We start from the raw sequence: 19781 nt of genomic DNA, 5'->3' as shown, positions 1-19781 counted from the left end.
TCGTACAAACGTGATGAGATTCGTCAGATGATTGAAGTCGAATTACCCCCCACTTGTCGGGCAATAGTGCCTCTCATATGCCTTTTCTATTGTAGAATACCAATAATCGTAATGTGTGATGTGTCAATTTGGGTTTCGACAGATCCCATCAACCCCAATGAATTTAGATGACCTACATAAAGATGATACGAGAGAACGCTCAGATTGAAATTGGCATCAATAATGGATTGCATTATGGAATGACTGTCACAATCGTGTCTTTAACGGGATAACAACAAAAATGGTCATCTGCGCAATGATACATAGTATATTCAATGGTATATAACTCATATCATCCGCTATGTTGCCTCGATTGAACAGTCAATTTGCATTTATTAATGTTTGTTTTTTCCTGACAAACTAATTTAAACATTGTATTTAACAGTATGACATGGATTATGAACAACAATTTCTACAACCACAACCGTACCATGACCCAGAAAGGTCTTCTTATGATCACCTGCACTATCCAAGCTTCCAACAAAGCATCGCACCCACATCATCCTATCCTCAGATTGGAAGCTCTTACTGTTATTTTCCACCAATAACATCGTTCACTATAGGTCCTTCAACATTTAGTGTGGGTCGTTTGTATTTATTTGGAACCTCGACGGTGACTCCAGCATCTACATACCAAAACAGTATCAACCCACCATAGATTTTCAACTGCAACAACAGTCGATTGAAACTAAACACAGTGATGAAGATGAAGATACACAGACTCTCCCACCACAACAACAAAGACAATGGCAACGACAACGAAGACGACTAACTTGTGGTACTGGCGAACATAAATAAATAGGCAGTGAAAGTGGGAAACAATTGTATTTAATTATTTAGTTTCTATAATGAATAAAATATATCAACATTCCTCTCATGAATATTATGTCATTTTCAATTAATGCATTTTATTTCACACATTTCGACTATAAATAGAACCAAACATTTCCACAATCAATGGGTTTACAAAAATGTTCCTCCTCCTTTTCAACGCCATGGTGCTGAACATTTTGCACAACAATCAGCTCACCTTCTTCAATAACAAACTTCTTCACTTGATGACATGATGAGGGGGATCAATGATGTGAACATTTATTGGGGATAGTTTCAACACTATGAATGATAGTATGAATGCTAGATTTAAACAATTGGAGCTAAACACCGGTGACCGCTTTGATACAATTGATGCTCGAGTTGAACATCTAGAGCATGACATGCAGTATATGCGACATCATTTTGGTCCACATGGCGGATCTTCTTCATAGATAGATTTCAATTTCATTGTATTTTCTTGTAATTTTATTTTTAGCTTTTTCTTTTCTGATGCATTTACAATTTAATAAAATAGTTGATAGTTTCTTTATCACTTTGTATTATGTTTTTCATTTGTACTTACATTTATAAAATGACACATCCTAAACATAATAATACATGCCAATGTCATCAACAACCATGTATTCACAAACAATAACATACACATGTTAAAAAAGTATGTTAATGTAATCAATAAATATAACTTACATAAATTGACAACAACCATTAAAACACAACATATAATCTTCTGGTAATTGATTACATCATGGTGGTAATCGATTACCAGAGAGTTTTTAGACATAACCTATTCGTAATCGATTACCACAGACATTGTTTATACAAAGTAAAGTTTTGTCCCCCTGCATGACTTCTGCACATTGTAAATGATTACAATGCTTGATAATCGATTACAACGCCTTAAAATCGTTTTTAGGGTGCATGACTGTAGGGAACATGACTTCTTCATTTAGGGTTTAAATTTGGGCACGACTTGCCTACTTTCATAATTGCAAATTTTTTTGCCTAGATCTGTAATTCGTCTTTAAATTTGCATGTATATGTATAAAACCCTAAATAATTGAAAACAATAAAATTTAATTTAATTTATTAATATTATTACAAATAAAAATCTATAAATTCTATAAAATTAAAAAATATTATAGTTAATATTAAATAAACAAACTAAATTATTTAATTCAAATTAAGTATAACTAATTCAAATAATTATATAAATAATTAATTAATTAAAATAAAACAATTAAATTTAAATAAAATGAAAAAGCTATAAAACAAAAAACCATAATATAATTCAAAAATATAAAACTTAATCAAAATATAATTAATTAATATAAATATATGTCTATCAAATAATACAATCTTACTAACAATTTAATAAAAAAAATTATAATAACAAAAAATATGAAAACACGAAAAATTTAAACATAATTTTTTTCTAAAATAAAACATTTAAATAAATATATATATATATATATATATATATATATATATATATTAGTCATCGGTTTTCGAAATGCAGAAGGCCTGTATTGGATGTCCAATACCCATACGACCTACATTAGATATCCAATGAAGCCCGACATCTGATACATGTCTTTATGCGTTTCTAAATTCCGCCAAAACCAATTTACAGATCAAGCAATTCTATCCTACAAAACACGTTCTAATCATCCACTTTAAACATCCAATCTACAAACATGCAAAAGAAATTTAAGAAACCAAAAACGCACCAACCTTTGAGCACCGAAAATGGACAACAAAGAGCAAGGAAAGAAAAATTGAGTAACGAAGACGAAGAACAGTGTGCCTGAATGCACCGACAAAAAGAACCTCAACTCGTTTTGAAGAAGAGGAAGAAGTTGTTTTTGTGCCTGCGAAAAAGGGCAAAGAAGAAGGAGAAATGAAATCCGAGAATGAGGAAGAAGAAACTGTTTGTGTGCCTGTGAAAGAGAGAAAAAAGAAGAAATGAAATTCAAAAAAGAAGCTATTTCTGTGCCTGCGGAAAGAGAGCAACGAAGAAGGAAAAATGAAATCCGAGATAGTGAGATAGGAAAATGTGAGAGAAACCCTAAACTTCTTTTAAGTTTTTTACAAATTAAAAACGTTTTTAATTAGAAGTGAAATAGATATTTTGTTAAATTTTAGAGTCTTTTTAGTATTTTACAAATTAAAAACGTTTTTAATTAGAAATGAAATAGATATTTTGTTAAATTTAGTAGAGTGGAAACTCTTGGAGATGAGTATTTTATAGCATTCAAATGAATATGCGAAGAAGCTGTCTGTTTGGAAATTGTATGATAAACATTAAGGTGAATAATAATAATACAGAATGAATTTTTAGAATAAGCAAATATAAAAAAATGTTTTGTTCTATGATTACCCATATTATAAAATACTATTCATTGGGGCAAAACTTTCTTGATTTAAACTTGTGTGTTACGCTGATGAACATGCTGAGTCGTTTATTTTGTCTACACTTGAGTGTCGACAAGCGACAACCTCTTACAAGTGACTTTAGTATTCAACGACGGGACGTGTAGGCAATTCCTCAAAGACCAACAATATATACAAAAGTCTTTCAGATATGTTATAATTTTTGTGGTTGTCCCTCACATTTATTCTTTGATTATGATATTTTCTTGACTTGGCTAGTCAATGAAAGTTGAGACCCACCACCCTTACGTCAGGATATATATCTTGGAGGACTAGGAATAGAGAAAAATCCACTGTATTTTCCACTTTCAGTTCAGAATCTTCCTAGTATAAATTTTGTTAGGGCTATGATGAACCATTACTCATTGTGGGATAATAATTCACGCACCAGATATAAAATTATTACATGAAGAAATGTTTTCATGTATAATTTATATAAAAGATTATAATATTTAAAATTGATTAGGATAGTGTCTTGAAGACACTAGTAAGGAAATTAAAAAGAGAATTTGTTATCTAAAATTCTAACATTAAAAATTATAAAAAAAAATGTAATTATATTGGTCTGGATAAAACTATTCTGTTTTTTTATTCTTTACTAGTGTGTGAAAATATTTGTCAAAATCTTAGTTACAATAATTTAAAGAAATGTTAATAATTTTGGTATATTTCATAATTATTTAAGAGTTAACATCAATAACAATTTAAATACATATTTTTCATCTAATTATTTTCAATTCTTTTAAGGTCAACAGTCAACATTGTGACAAAATATACTCAAAGTTGACAATTTAAATGTATCTATGTCTCCTTCCATACATAATTTGTGTTTGGATAAAAGGATAGATTTGAAAAAAGTGAAAATTAGTAAATTTGAGAAAAAAAAAGGATGAGAGTGAAATTTTTTAGATTAAGGATGTTAGGAAATAACAAAATTTATTATTCTTATATCTCCCAATTGCTACAAATCTTATATTGAAATAGAAAATTATAAAGTAAAAATTTACAAAAACACTCAATTCAAAACCCAAATAAACCCAGAAAAATGTAATACTATTTTTTTTTCTCCCTCTCTCATTTTATATTGCAATGAGTAATAACTTTTTACACAGCTAACACAATGCAAAGAATATAACCCTTACATCTTGTTTTCTATATTCATGCAATATTTTTCAATATATTGGTGTTTAAATTTTTTTCTCTAAAAACAATACCCTTCTCCACCAAAATGTTTTGTTGACTAGTTCTAACAGAGGGAAAGATAATGAGAAAGGCACTGAAACGAGAGGAAAATTTATAAATTATTTGATTAATGTAGATGATTGTGGAAGTTTCTTTTAATTATTTATTTTATTATAATAAAAAATACAATTATAATTATATCACAAAAATAATTGTTTATATTAAAAGTAACTGATTATATTTTTATTTTTATTTATTAAATACATCAATATTTTATTATATTTATGTATAAATTAAAAAAATTCCCCCATTTTCGTGTTTTTGAATGAAAAAAAGTGAAAATGCATATTTTTTCGATATTAGCGTTTTTTATTTATTTTCGCGTGTAGAAATAAACAGAAGCTTAGAGAATTGACGTTGAAATATTAATCATCATAGCACTGATTATAAAAATAATAAAAATAGGATTTCATTAAATAAATTATATTAATACATCTAAGTTATTTTCAGCTTATTGCAAAATCCAATGGAAAAAGTACATATATTTGATTTTATATTCATTAACAGAAAAATATGTTTGACATAAATTACGTTTGTAAACAATTGATATGAAAAATGTAGAGTGACTTGTGTGAGAAGATGGAGAAGGACGACAAATGTTCTTTCATTCTCTCATATTCTCTTATAATATAAGGGATTCTGTGAGTTATCATAGGTAAAGTTAAACATTTTTATTTAATCAAGATAAGATAATGGGAACTTATTTAACAATAAGCTTCCCATTCCATATAGACCATTCCAGGTCCATTATTACATGCAACATACTCTCCATATAAATCATTTGCTTAAGCAAATGGCCTTTGACTGTTACAATCTAAGTTTCCACCGGGGTTTATTCCCATCAGTTGACAGTACTTTTGGTAGAACCCGATCCGATCTTGGACCCGATCATCCTGCCCGTGCCCGCATTCAATCCCACCATTGATTATATTCGTGATCACACCGAACCCGGGAACCCGACCTGCTGAAGTGTCTGTACTAGATGGTGTCCATCTTCCAGTGATCACATCGTGGCTTGATGGCTTGTTATCTTGTGCAGTCATCCAAAACCAGAGGGCGGTTTTGAAAGACACAGTTGCATCTGTGGCCACTAGATCCGGATTGTTTGTCAAATCTAGATTTAGTGCTTTACCCGCTTTTCCATAGTTGTAGTTGCTTAAAAAGGGTAAACATGAACCGCATTAACCAGTCGTAATGCTATACAGAGATTATGCAGAAATGTTGTTGAAGGTATTGAAATGATACTGAAGTTGACAACTTACTGTGTGAGTTGGATTGGTCCTCGTCCATAATATTTTTTACCAGCAGCACATGGCCATCCTCCACCGTCACAATAAACTGCCTGGTTTTGTTCATTGATAAAACAGTACCCCCACGCGTATGGACCATCTGGTGCACTCCCCCACCCTCCTACACAAATCAAAACATTCAATTAATGTGCTCAATAAATTCACAGTAAGATATTTAAAGCGTGTAATGATGGTGATCTAATGAAATTATGTTGGAAGAACCTGTGGTTTCGTGAGAAGTTTGGGCCAAGAAAGCAGCAATCTCCTTCTTGCGAGTGTTGTCATCACCGGTTGTGCCAAAGCCACTGAAAGAGCGAGCAGCAGAAATGAAAGCGTTATAAGTGTAGAAGCCGCGCCCAGCGCAGCGTCCGTCGTTTCTGTATTTAAGCATTTGATCGAAGAGAGAAGAGGTGATGAGTCTGGTGATATCACCACCGGTGCTAGGTGTTGGAGTTGGGGTTGAAGGTGTAGGTGTAGGTTTGGGGCCAGATTTACACTGACTCTGGCAACCTTCTCCACAATAGGAATCTGTGTCACCACACCATCCAAATTTGCTGCAACATAACCCATTTGGGCACACTGCTCCACCAGCTTGTTTACCACACTGTTCTGCTGTGGCACCAAACACGAATGCTAGCAACAAGCATGGCATCAAAGAACAGAGTTTCATGGTACCCATTTTTGTTAGAGAAAAGGTTTATATGATCTGTTGAACTAGAATGATGAAGATATTTATAAACGAAGCTTTGACGAGACTGATTGTTTTTTCTTTTTCACTTAGTTTTCAAAACTGGCTGCTGCTTCACTGTACTATTTTGTCTACTACCACTTTGCGTGTGTACTGTATCTTAGTTTGAAGACGAAAAGTACTGGTTATTACCAATGGATGTGCCTAATTTTTTCATAATTAACTGGATAAATTTAGAAAAAAAAAATTATACCATTTGACAATCTTTAAAAAAGTAAAATATTTTTAACAAAAATTACTTTTATATTTTTAAAATAAAAGGGAAAGATACTGAAGAAAAAAAAATATTTTACACTATTCTACCATTTTTTTTATAAAAATAAAATAATCTTAACAAAATTTAATTTTATATTTTAGAAAAAGAAATAATGAAAAATTATATTAAATGAAAAAATTATGGTGTGAAAATACCATCATTCATAAATTTATCATGATATTAACACTAACCATGTTCGACCAAAAGAAGTCAATCCATCATTATTTTGACGAGACAAAACACGGTCATTGTTTCAATTTCCTTCCACTTTCACCCATATTTTGCTTATTCATACAAGAAAAGTTTAATCGGTGGAATAACTTTATAAAATGTTATATTCTGTACCAATTACCATCATGAGCAACGGATAAAACTTGTGCTTAAAACTATAATATAATGTGCAGTATACACAAATCCTCACCTATTAATTTGAAAAAAAAAACTAGATAAATATTTTAGTCATATTTATTATTGAAATAATAACAATAAAAACTTTAGAAAGATCAAGTCATTGTAAACAAATGTAAATTTAATATATGACTAATACCTAAAACCAATCTATGAAAACCACAATTCTAAATCACATAAGTTAAGATTCTTTGATGAATTTTTGGTACTTTCTTTATGTGAATATATTAAAAAAATTAATATATTTTAAAATATTAAAATCAATGATAATCGATATACTTTGAAAACTAAAATACTAAAATCTCAACAGAGAATCCATTGTCGAATGTTCCTTATTTGTTCTATTGTCCACTTGATCAATGCTTCCTCGTCCCATAATAGTTGTAATATAATATTTATGTAACATTGGATAATGAAAAACTATAATTGATTTTAAATGTTGCATTAAAAAGTTATAATACTCTTTTTTTTCAAAAATCCTCAATTTTCAATCATTAAATAAATATAGGTTTAATCATCTCGAACATCCCTATTTATGTACGATTTTCTCAAGAGTGTTGCTTCCTCCAACACCACACCTTTCCTCCTCCACCTCCCATTTACTATTTTGCCCCTAAGTAAAATTTTATTTTTAGGGTTATTATTTTTTAATTTTACCCATTCACAACATATTCCACTAATAACCTATTCTACTCCCCCGTACATCAGTAAAATATTTTTCTTTCATTTTAAAATTATATTTTTTTCTCTCTTTTTTTCGTCGCTGTGAGATACTACAAGTTGCAAAGGTTGGTGGTGGTGGAAAAAATTATCAAGCAGTCTCCCTCTCGTGGTGTAGTGTCGCTCTCGTGGTGCAGTGCGTGTGTTGCTTCCTCTAGGAGCGTATTCGAATAAACCTTCAAATAAAACCCTAAAATAAAAAACGTAACATTTAAAACGGAGGTGACATCCTTCAACGGATGTCAACATCCTTCAACGGATGTCAACATCCTTCAACGGATGTCAACATCCGTTTAAGGTAAAACGAATGTCGACATCCGTTTTTCCTTAAACGGATGTTGACATCCGTTGAAGGATATCACCTCCGTTTAAAGGTTACGTTTTTTATTTTAGGGTTTGTCTTATTAGTTTATTCTTTATTTTGAAAATATTTTAATAATTTAATTTAAATTTTTTGATTTATTATTTTTTAATATATTTTTAATGTATTTTAATAATGTAAGGAAAATGAAGAAGAAAGAAACGGAGGAGGAGAAGTGAAACGGAGAAGACAAATGAGGTTGTAGAGTAAAACGGAAGACAAATTATTAAACGGAAATGAGAGATGGAAAGATTGGGTACAGGGAGTAAAGTAGGAGAACTAGGTTTGAAATAAATTAAAATAGTAAAAGTAAAAAAATTTAATCTGAGGATATAATTGGAATTAAAAAAAATTTGGGAGGTGAAGGGAGAAAGGCGTGGTGGTGGAGGGAGCAACACCCTTTTCTCAAATAGGTCCTCGTATTGTAAATGCTCTCGATTAGGTTCCTTATTGTGAAAAATTGAATCAATTTAGACCTCGCCGTTAGTTCCGTACTAACACCGTTAAACGAGGTGACACGTGTCAGTTCGTGGTTTTTTTGAATTTTTTAATTATTTTTTATTTTTTTTTATTTTTTTTTAAATGTCACGTGTCAAACTGATATTGTGCCACGTGGCAATGACAGTGTGACATGACACTGACAGTGCCACGTGTCATTGTCAGGCCACGTGTCATTATATTAGTCTCAATTTGGTCCCTGTATTTTTATTCTTTCTCAATTTGATCCCTGTATTTTTATTTTGTCTCAATTTAGTCTTAATTTTAAAAATTAAACAATTTTGTCCCTCCACAAATTCAAACAAAATTTAAATTGTATACAAATCTTAACAAATATTTTTATTAAAATTGATATTTTTGTTAAATATTTTTAACAAGATTAAGTTTAATTATATTTATATTTACTTAATCATATAAATGTTAATTATGTTATTTAAATATAACTATAATGGTTTAAAAAAAGAGTGACATAACATGTTGGTGTGAATTTTCGTAGTGAAAGTTTTCATAGAAAATCATAAAAGAAGAAACCACATTTAATTACTCTTTTCACCAAAACTTTCTCCAATTTTTTATTTAAAAAAATAGTGAAATTTCACATTAATAATTTGTTCAATGGGCTAATTCATTTGGAAAATCCACACAACTATGTTATGTCACTGTTTTTTAAACCTTATAGGTATATTTAAATAACATAATTAACATTTATATTATTAAGTAAATATAAATATAATTAAACTTAATCTTGTTAAAAATATTTAACAAAAATATCAATTTTAATAAAAATATTTGTTAAAATTTATATATAATTTAAATTTTGTTTGAATTTGAAGAGGAACAAAATTGTTTAATTTTTAAAATTAAGACTAAATTGAGACAAAATAAAAATACAGGGATCAAATTGAGACACAGTAAAAATACAGGGACCAAATTGAGACTAATGCAATGACACGTGGCCTGACAATGACACGTGGCACTGTTAGTGCCATGTCAAACTATCATTGCCATGTGGCACAATATCAGTTTGACATGTGGCATTTTTTAAAATTCTTTTTTAAAAAAAATTAAAAACAAATAAAAAATAATTAAAAAATTCAAAAAAACCACGAACTGACACGTGTCACCTCCTTTAACGGTGTTAGTACGGAACTAACAGCGAGGTCTAAATTGATTCAGTTTTTCATAATAAGAGATCTAATCGAGAGCATTTACAATACGAGGACCTATTTGAGAAAAGCCTACAAAAATAGGGATGTTCGAGATTATTAAACCATAAATATACAATACAATGCATCACTCAATACTTATCTTTCTATAGTCTTTATGTCGTTTATTGCGTTGCAATACATATAAAACTTATTTATATGAAGAAATTGTTATAATTAATAACTAACATTGTGTTCTTGAGAATTAAAAAATTATATAGTTACTTTTGAATAAATATAATGCTTGTTCTTGATTTTGTGGTGAAGTTGCCATCAATAATATTAATGAACTGTGTTTGTAATGTGTGTATATGCTTTTACATAATTACAGAAACTAAAATATGCAAAAATATTTGTTATATTTATGAATTAGATAACATACGTGTAGATAAATTTCTAATTAGAAGAAATGATAATTTTGATAATAATTTAAATATTATAATAATTTATAGGAAAAATGTAATGTGTTATAGATGAGTATAATTTATTCCCCACTAGGTTTCTTATTTGTGTGTCAGACTTCTTATGACAATAACGTAATTACTTGGAATTACCACGATGCACAAATATTAAGCTTTTTTTTATAATTAGAGAAGTTTCATTCCTAATTGATTTAATGTTAATACCAAGGTTAAGGTTAGGAGTTGTTCTGATTTGATTTGATGAGAAAATGAAAATAAATATATAGTAGTTTTTTATTTATGTTGTGTTTATAAGGAAATTTATGTTTCGAAACATGCTTCGAAGAAAGACTTTCATATGTCATGGTTTTTTTTTTTTTTATCGAGAAGTGCTTTCGGAAAGTCTTAGAGTGACGTTGATGCTTACGTTTTTATAATTATATACATTTCAAAGTTTTTTATATTTTTCAAGAAGGAAATTAGTTTGATTCATAGAAAACAATATAAGGTTTAATGTTATACCTCCACATATTTGTTTAGACTTTTTTTTTTATCTATGTTTCATGAAATATAATTTAATCGTGGATTAAGTATGATATTCCCATTATTAGTGACTTTCAAGTATCACCTAACCATATCAAAGTTGATAATTATGTCTAATATGATCTTATTTGAAACAATGCACAAATATTTATTAACTTGATTACACTCTCAATTTTTCATTTGAATTATTACATTTATCTGCCTTTTTTTATTTATTTGAATTGTATTTTGTACTATACAGGAATAGCCGACTATCCTAGGAGAGAACCATCTACATCAACCGGTAATTCAATGATTGTGAGCCAGTATGGATGTCGTTAATGACCAATTAATACACTTATTGACCATATCAATGAGAAATATACGGTATTTATGAACAGTTAGCAGGTATATTATTAAATATTAATAGTTTGATTGTCATATCAAATATGAATATACGACATTATTGTCATATCCAATATGAATTAATGAGCTTGATTGGCATAAGCCGTATAAATATAGGATTAATGTCCAAGTAAAGACATCTTAATCTATTACAATAAAATATATACATCTTTATGAAATATATCTAACTTGAGCATCGGAGTCTCCTGCAAAGTCAACAACTCATCAAAGTGGATTGCATTCTCAGAGAGGATTGAAGATCAAAATAGAGCAGAGCAAGGAAGGACGACCGATCTTCAGACCAATTCAACCGAAACATATTTTTATAGTAATATATATGGTAAGATATTTAGAAAATAGCATATGTATACAAAGAAGAGAATCTCCTCTTAGGTTGTGATCAAGTGACAAGTTTTAGTTGATATGCGTTTTTTTATTTTTAATTTGAACTATCTAAATAAATAATTGTGGAATTGTTAACTTATAATAAATTGTTTTAAAGAAACGTCCATAATATATTCTAATTAGTTTAGAGTAAGAAAAAGAACTCAACAAAAATTAAGATATTGATCCATTACTTTGTAACCTATAGATTCTGGTTACGTGAATATTTTTTTTCAAAGGAAAGGATCAATGTGAAAACTAGTCCAATTAACTATAAAAACAAGTACAAATAATAATAATAATAATAAATCTAAATAACTTTAAAAAACTTGTAAGACTCTTAAATATCGAAAAACAAAATTACCTAATGTACAACACTATGTTAGCACGCCTTTGTCTTAAAGTAACAAGAGTTTTTATTTTATTATAAAGAAATGGGATAGGTTCTAAAATGGTGAACTCATTTTGTACTTGGATAACTAATGCTGATAGAAAAATAATTCATACCAATGTTGATTGAAAAAGTTGACTTTACATATTAATACAAAATCGATAGAAAATTAGTTTTATCAATGTTTATAAAAAAAATCATAACTAATATTAGCAAAGAATTAACTCTAACTTACATTTTAATCAACATTGATTGAAAAAGAAAACTCTCCTCTAGCATTAATAAAAATAATCACAGTTAACATTAAAAAAACAAATCATGTTTAACATATACTAAAAAAACAACACTATCCTATATAATTCACCCTTAATAAATTTGTTATTTTTTTTACATCTCCTAAAAAAATAATCTGTTGATGATGATTTTAAAATAGTTACAATAGACTTTATCCATTAGTTGCGAAAACGATATTGAGTTAAAGGAATCTCAAGGACAATAAAAAGAAAGAACACATAAGTTTGGAAAGAAAGAAACACATTAATCAAGATTTTTAAATTTTTATTTTTTTAAGAACAATTTGAATTTACTAATTTGATTAATCAAATCATTCTTATAAATGTTATCTTTCAATTTTTTAAAAGTTTCTTATAAAAAATAAATTATTTATAAAACTAATTAACCTCTAAAATTTCTCAACTCTAAAAACTATGTGAGCGTAAAAAGTCGTGTAAAAACTTATACATATTCCAAAGGTAGCAACTATAGACATGAAAATAGTTAAACTAATTAGTTCTACTCTAATCATTGAAGAGACATAAATTTAATTATTTTGAGAAATAAATTGACTCGGTCCATAATCAAAATAGCCTCAAATAAATAATATATTTCAAAATATTGTTATTTTAACATTTAATTTTTGAAAATATTCGAAGATCGTCTACCATTATTCTCTGCAGAATAGATGGCAAACATTGCATAAATTGAGTATTGAGTGGTAGTATTAGCTATGACGTGTTTGAGAAGTAGGACAGACAAGGTCAAACGTGGCTGCTAAGGTAGCACTCTGCCGTATGAGACATGACACAACACAGCTATTGAATGTTTTAGAATAGAAATTTCAGCTTAAATACTAACTTTGAGTTTAAATACAAGATACACTGATTAACTAAATATGGTCCTTAATTAATTATTAATCATGCTCAAGTGTTACTAGGTAATCACTCAAGTTTTAAGTGAAAATTACTAATCTATAAAGTTATTACGCTTTGCATCAACATAAAATACCGCAAAAAAAAAAGCATAAGTAAAATTGACACTAATAAATAAATTAATCAATGCCGTCGAAAACAAACATAATTTTGCATATGCACACACGCAAAAGAGTTTGAGAACCATCATATAAAATCTGGGCCTGAATAGTCAACATTTCATGGCAAGACTTAGTCTTCCTTCATTTTCTTTCTCTTTATTTCTTCATGGTAAATATCAATTTTCTATTTCTCGTCATATACTTGTTAATTTCTGTTGCTTGTTTCATAATTTATTTATTATAATAATAGCTATTAATTATGTTTGATTTAGTATTCATTCCCCTTTTATTATTTTCCTATTATTTTAGATTGCATACTACTGTTTTATTAATGTAGTAATACTTTTTTATTTTTATCAAGAGTATAAAATTACGTTACTATTATTTATTATTATATCTTTTATTATTGTTGTTTATATTTATTAGTAGTGTTTTTGTATATACCATTAAATCCATGTTTCTATATTACTTATTTCTTACTATTGTTTTTCCTGGGATTTGGTGCATAGTATGTTAAACAGATGTTCAAATTATTAAGAGACTGTTAGGATATTTAAAAATAGAATAGTAAATATGAATTTAATTGTACCATGAAAAATATTAGATATATTTAGAGTTTTTAAACTCTATGAAATGTTATAAAATAAAAAATAATGAAAATTTATTATATTTATAATAAATTCATATGATAATAATATTAATATATTATTTAACTATTAAATATATATTTTGTTGTGTTATACGTGGTATAAAAAGATATTTATGACATAAATGTCAAGTATCATCACATTACCAAAATTTTGATCATATATGTTAATATATAGTAAGTGAACCAACAAATATTTTTTTTAATATTGTTTAGTTAATCTAAATCAATAATACTGGATGAGTCGTATTAAATCATACTCTTTAATATATAAATAAGAAGCTTTCAATATATTAATGAATTTGAGAGAGCATTTGAGAGAGAGAAAACGATGTATAAAATGTGCTGTTCTTTTCCTCTTTTTATTTGGTAAAAGTTTTTGAGACTTTTTGGTGAAGTTCTTGAGACTCTTAGATGATAAAATAGGCCACACTTTATTTTAATTTTATTTATCTAATTCCTAAATCGCAAATAGTAATTAATGTGAGTTGATTTTATTCAACTCACGTATCTTCCACAACTATAGCATAAAGTGAAATATATCTACCATGGAATCTTTTGTCGGAAGTGCATCATGACCTGATCACTACAAGAGAAAATTTCAGGGAATGACTTTTCAAAATCCAAAAGCTTTAAATTTTAATACTTTTTTATATAAATGAAATAAAAAAAATAACATCAAAATAACGTGCTGATAAAAAGATAATTGATGCAAATATAGAACAAAAATAAACACAACACAATACAACCAAGAAAAAACATATTTTCCAACTAGTCCCTCGTAACATCAATACTTTGAGAATAGCCTTAAATTATTTGGGCGTCTTGAGAAACTTAAAAAAGAGAAGGGAAGAAACTTTCGATGTATTGCCAAAACCATCGGACTAAAAGATCTCTTAACAACAATAACAATTTCAAGGTTCATGACAGACATAATAACCATGTGTTGACAACTTTGATCTGTTGCAATAATTGTAGAAACATGTTTATCCTTCATTGATTTAACAAACTTTTTTTTTTCATTTTACACTCTTAGTCATAACAAATAGGATAATATAAGACTAATCGGATCAAGATATTTAGGAGATGTGATGTGAATTAGAATAAGAAATTCGATTAATTTTTTTGAGGGGTATAGTTTGTTAGCAAAAATCAAAGATGAAGTTTTGATGATGAACAGATTTGCACAAGTCAAGATCCATAAAGACAAATTGAAGATCTCTGTATTTTATAAAGCTTTTATAATAATCAAAGTTGATGTAATAGTGCTCAAATATGTATTAGGGTTGATTCTTGTAATTTATATTTGATTTATTTAGTTAATCGATTATTCCTGAGAATAATCAATTAACACTAGCCGTTGGGGGTTTCAGATTTGAAAAACTAGCCGCCATTGGGGGTTTCAGATTTGAAAAACTAGCCGTTGTACTCATTATTAATCGATTAATATTTATGTTAATTGATTAAATGCGTTAGATGGCCCGTTTTCGAAGAATGGAAGGGTATTAGGCTGAGTCTATAAAATGGCTCACTCTTTATCTCAAAAATAACTCTTCCCTTGTGCAAAAGATCTCTGAACTCTTTGAGAACTCTGTGAGATTGTTGAAGCTAAGGAAACTCTTGTCTGCAAAGTCCTGAAGTGCTACTGCGGTGACAGAGGAATAGCTTGTTCATCCTTGGTGTGTCCGAGGAAGTGCCTGGAAGAGAATCATCCTTCGTGAAGCATTCGAAGGAGGTGGTCATCCTTTGTGAAGATTCAAAGGAAGTGTAAGTTCATCTCTTGTGGTTTCAAGAGAGGTGGTATTTCTAAACTCTTACAAATTGTTTTTCTTTGTGACTAATATTTGTAAGTGTTTTGTGTTAGTGAAAAAGGTTTATCTTGTTTGAGATAAGCGACTGGACGTAGGATCCTAGTGATCTGAACCAGGATAAAATCACCTGTGTAATTTTTCTCTTTCCCTTACTCTGTCATTTATATTTAATCATTCGCCCAGTAAGAAAAATTAAGAGAAAAATAATAAAAGGCACAATAAAAGTATATAACCAATTCACCCCCCTCTTGGTTTGTTCCACGCTAATAATTCCGTTGCAGCGATTCTAACAATTGGTATCAGAGCTTGCTTTGATAGTCATTCAAATGGCAGGATCACATCAAACCTTTGCAGAGGGTGCATCAATCAATAGACCCCCACTATTCACAGGTGAGAACTATGCATTCTGGAAGGTAAGAATGCAAATATTTATTGAATCTATTGATTGTGAAATTTGGGATGTTATTGCGTCTGGCTCTTCTGTTTCTACTAACAATACACAGGAACCAAAGCCCCGTGGTCAATGGACCACTGAAGAAAAGAAAAGATTTCAGAATGACGTAAAAGCCCGGAATATCATTGCATCAGCGTTGACTGTTGATGAGTTCTACAGGGTCTCTGTCTGCAAAACTGCTCAAGAAATGTGGGACGTACTCAGAGTGACGCATGAAGGAACAGATGATGTAAAGAGGGCAAGGAAGAACTCCTTAATCCAAGAGTATGAAATGTTCCGGATGAAGCAAGGAGAAACAATTTCAGACGTTAAAAAACGCTTCACCAACATTGTCAATCATCTCATTGGACTGGGTAAGTCATTTGATACCGATGAACTTAACATTAAAATCTTGAAGTCTTTAGACAGGTCGTGGCAACCAAAGGTGACTGCAATCTCGGAGTCACAGAACCTCAACACCATGACTATGGCGGCACTCTTTGGAAAGTTGAGGGAACATGAACTAGATCTTGGAAGACTTGATGAAGAAGAAGCAAAAGCCAAAAACAACAAGAAGAGTTTGGCATTAAAGTCGGAGGTTGAAAGAAGCAAAGGTAAATCGGAAGATGAAGACTCAGACGAAGAAGAAAATTTGAGACTCATGATAAAAAGGCTCAACAGGTTCATGAAATCAAAAGACAAAGGAAGATTAAAATTCGAAAAGAAAGAAAATCAAGGATCTTCCTCACACTATAAATGTTATGGTTGCGGAGAAAGGGGGCACCTAAAAGCAGACTGCCCAAATCAAAAGAAGAGTGAAGACAAAAAGGAGAAAAGATTCTTCAAGAAAAAGAAGGCCTACATTGCATAGGAAGATGACAACGAAACAATTTCCGATTTGAGCGAATCTGATGAAGAAGCAAACATTTGTTTAGTGGTGAACGACGACGCTGGAAGCCAAGTAAGTACATCTAGCGATTCTGATAATTATAGTCAAATTAGTGAAGATGAATTGCATGAAACTTATGCTGCTTTAATAGTAGAATCTGAAAAATTAGATAAAGCTCATAAGAAATTGAAAAAGGATTTCAAAAATTTAAAATTAAATTTTGAAAATATTTCTGAAGAAAATAAAAATTTGAAATCAGACTTTGAAAATATTCTTGAAGAAAATAAAAATTTAAAATTAAATTTTGAAAATATTTTTGAAGAAAATAAAGATTTGAAAAATAAAGTTTTATTTTTTGAAAAGGGTAAATTTACTAGTAGTGATGAATGTGCTTCTTGTGAAAATTTTAAGAAACTATTAGAACACACAACCTTAGGAGATTGTAGTAAAAATAACGAAAATAAGGTTGTTAAAAATAAGTATGTTCCTAAAATTAAAAATAAACATAATAATAGAACCCGTAGAACATGGGTAGAAAAAGGAACAACTTATAGGAACACAAACTTTGTTTCATGCTTTTATTGTATGAAAAAGGGTCATACTTCAAATAAATGTAAAATTAAGCATTATGGTGTTCCAAGTGGTAGATATGTTTGGGTTGTAAAATGATTTCTTTTTTCTAAATCTAACCCAAAGGACCCATACAAGTAGTTGGGTACCTATTGTTTAATATTTAGAATTTCTTTAAAACAAAATTTAAGAAAATTTTATTCCAAGGCCGATGAAACTATTTTTTTTGGATATCTTCTAATATACAAAGCATATATAGTTTTCAATCGGAAAACGTTTGAAATAGAAGAATGTGTGCATGTTGTCTTTGATGAAATTGTAGACCTTGAGGCCAAACCTCTTAAGTCAGTTGAATTAGATGCAGGCAATGATGAAGATTTGTAGAAGACAACAAATGAAGCGAAGAATGATGACAATCCTCAAGATGAAGATCTAAACAAAATGTGGAAACAACCTAGAGGATTATCATTACGAAGTTGGAGGCATATCTAAAGGGGTAAACATTAGAAGAGATCTAAGAATCTTTAGAAATATCTTAGGATTGAATTTTTAAATGCGTTCCAGTTTTGCAATTTTGAAAATCTAGCCATATTTTTGTATGCTTTAAAATTCCTATCTTATATAGTTCAATGTATGTTTAAACAATGTTTTATAAGTTCTTCATCCTAAAATTATTTGCTTTAAATATCCTATTGTGTATGTTTGAATGAATCTTTAAATTTGAAATATTTTTAGCTCATATGCATACATGCTTTTATTAAGGGGAGTATTATCTTAGGGGGAGAACATCAAACACACCTTTTTAATTATGATCAAAAAGGGGGAGAAAATGTTTAAAGCTTATTTAAGCTTATTTGCTTATTTGTGTTTATTCACTAATGCACTTTTTCTTCCATAAGTTGTGTTTTATCCAGATTATTACTAAAAGCTTTAAATCAAAGTAGTTTTTGATCATCATCAAAAAGGGGGAGAATGTTAGCAAAAATCAAAGATAAAGTTTTGATGATGAACAGATTTGCACAAGTCAAGATCCATAAAGACAAATTGAAGATCTCTGTATTTTATAAAGCTTTTATAATAATCAAAGTTGATGTAATAGTGCTCAAATATGTATTAGGGTTGATTCTTGTAATTTATATTTGATTTATTTAGCTAATCGATTATTCCTGAGAATAATCAATTAACACTAGCCGTTGGGGGTTTCAGATTTGAAAAACTAGCCGCCATTGGGGGTTTCAGATTTGAAAAACTAGCCGTTGTACTCATTATTAATCGATTAATATTTATGTTAATTGATTAAATGCGTTAGATGGCCCGTTTTCGAAGAATGGAAGGGTATTAGGCTGAGTCTATAAAATGGCTCACTCTTTATCTCAAAAATAACTCTTCCCTTGTGCAAAAGATCTCTGAACTCTTTGAGAACTCTGTGAGATTGTTGAAGCTAAGTAAACTCTTGTCTGCAAAGTCCTGAAGTGCTATTGCGGTGACAGAGGAATAGCTTGTTCATCCTTGGTGTGTCCGAGGAAGTGCCTGGAAGAGAATCATCCTTCGTGAAGCATTCGAAGGAGGTGGTTATCCTTTGTGAAGATTCAAAGGAAGTGTAAGTTCATCTCTTGTGGTTTCAAGAGAGGTGGTATTTCTAAACTCTTACAAATTGTTTTTCTTTGTGACTAATATTTGTAAGTGTTTTGTGTTAGTGAAAAAGGTTTATCTTGTTTGAGATAAGCGACTGGACGTAGGATCCTAGTGATCTGAACCAGGATAAAATCACCTGTGTAATTTTTTTCTTTCCCTTACTCTGTCATTTATATTTAATCATTCGCCCAGTAAAAAAAATTAAGAGAAAAATAATAAAAGGCACAATAAAAGTATATAACCAATTCACCCCCTCTTGGTTTGTTCCACGCTAATAATTCCGTTGCAGCGATTCTAACATAGTTATCTAATTTCACAATCCGACACGCAACTTCAAATCTGAAAAAAAAAATTC

At 29.6% G+C, this 19781-nt stretch overlaps 1 protein-coding gene across 1 annotated transcript; it reads right to left on the bottom strand.

Annotated features, from left to right (window-relative positions):
- Window positions 1-5191: 5191 nt before the first annotated feature.
- On the bottom strand, window positions 5192-6543 carry LOC124848308 (endochitinase-like). Its single transcript, XM_047325958.2, has 3 exons — window positions 6057-6543; window positions 5808-5955; window positions 5192-5700 (listed from the first exon to the last, which is right to left on the bottom strand). The coding sequence occupies exons 1-3, from the start codon at window positions 6511-6513 to the stop codon at window positions 5331-5333; spliced, it is 975 nt and encodes a 324-aa protein (XP_047181914.1). The 5' UTR covers window positions 6514-6543; the 3' UTR covers window positions 5192-5330.
- Window positions 6544-19781: the final 13238 nt, after the last annotated feature.

Source organism: Vigna umbellata, chromosome 1 (genome assembly GCF_029865625.1).
Source record: "Vigna umbellata cultivar VRB3 chromosome 1, Vumbellata_1.0, whole genome shotgun sequence".
Lineage (NCBI taxonomy): Eukaryota > Viridiplantae > Streptophyta > Magnoliopsida > Fabales > Fabaceae > Vigna > Vigna umbellata.
Note: the sequence above shows the minus strand (reverse complement) of the source record. Positions and strands in the feature narration are given on the sequence as shown.

Excerpts from the sequence above, each read along its gene's own strand:
- LOC124848308 (XM_047325958.2), bottom strand. The coding sequence starts at position 6,513 with ATGGGTACCATGAAACTCTGTTCTTTGATGCCATGCTTGTTGCTAGCA. Across the intron at positions 5,956-6,056 it reads AACTTCTCACGAAACCACAG|GAGGGTGGGGGAGTGCACCA; the intron begins GTTCTTCCAACA and ends TGATTTGTGTAG. Across the intron at positions 5,701-5,807 it reads GGACCAATCCAACTCACACA|CAACTACAACTATGGAAAAG; the intron begins GTAAGTTGTCAA and ends ACCCTTTTTAAG.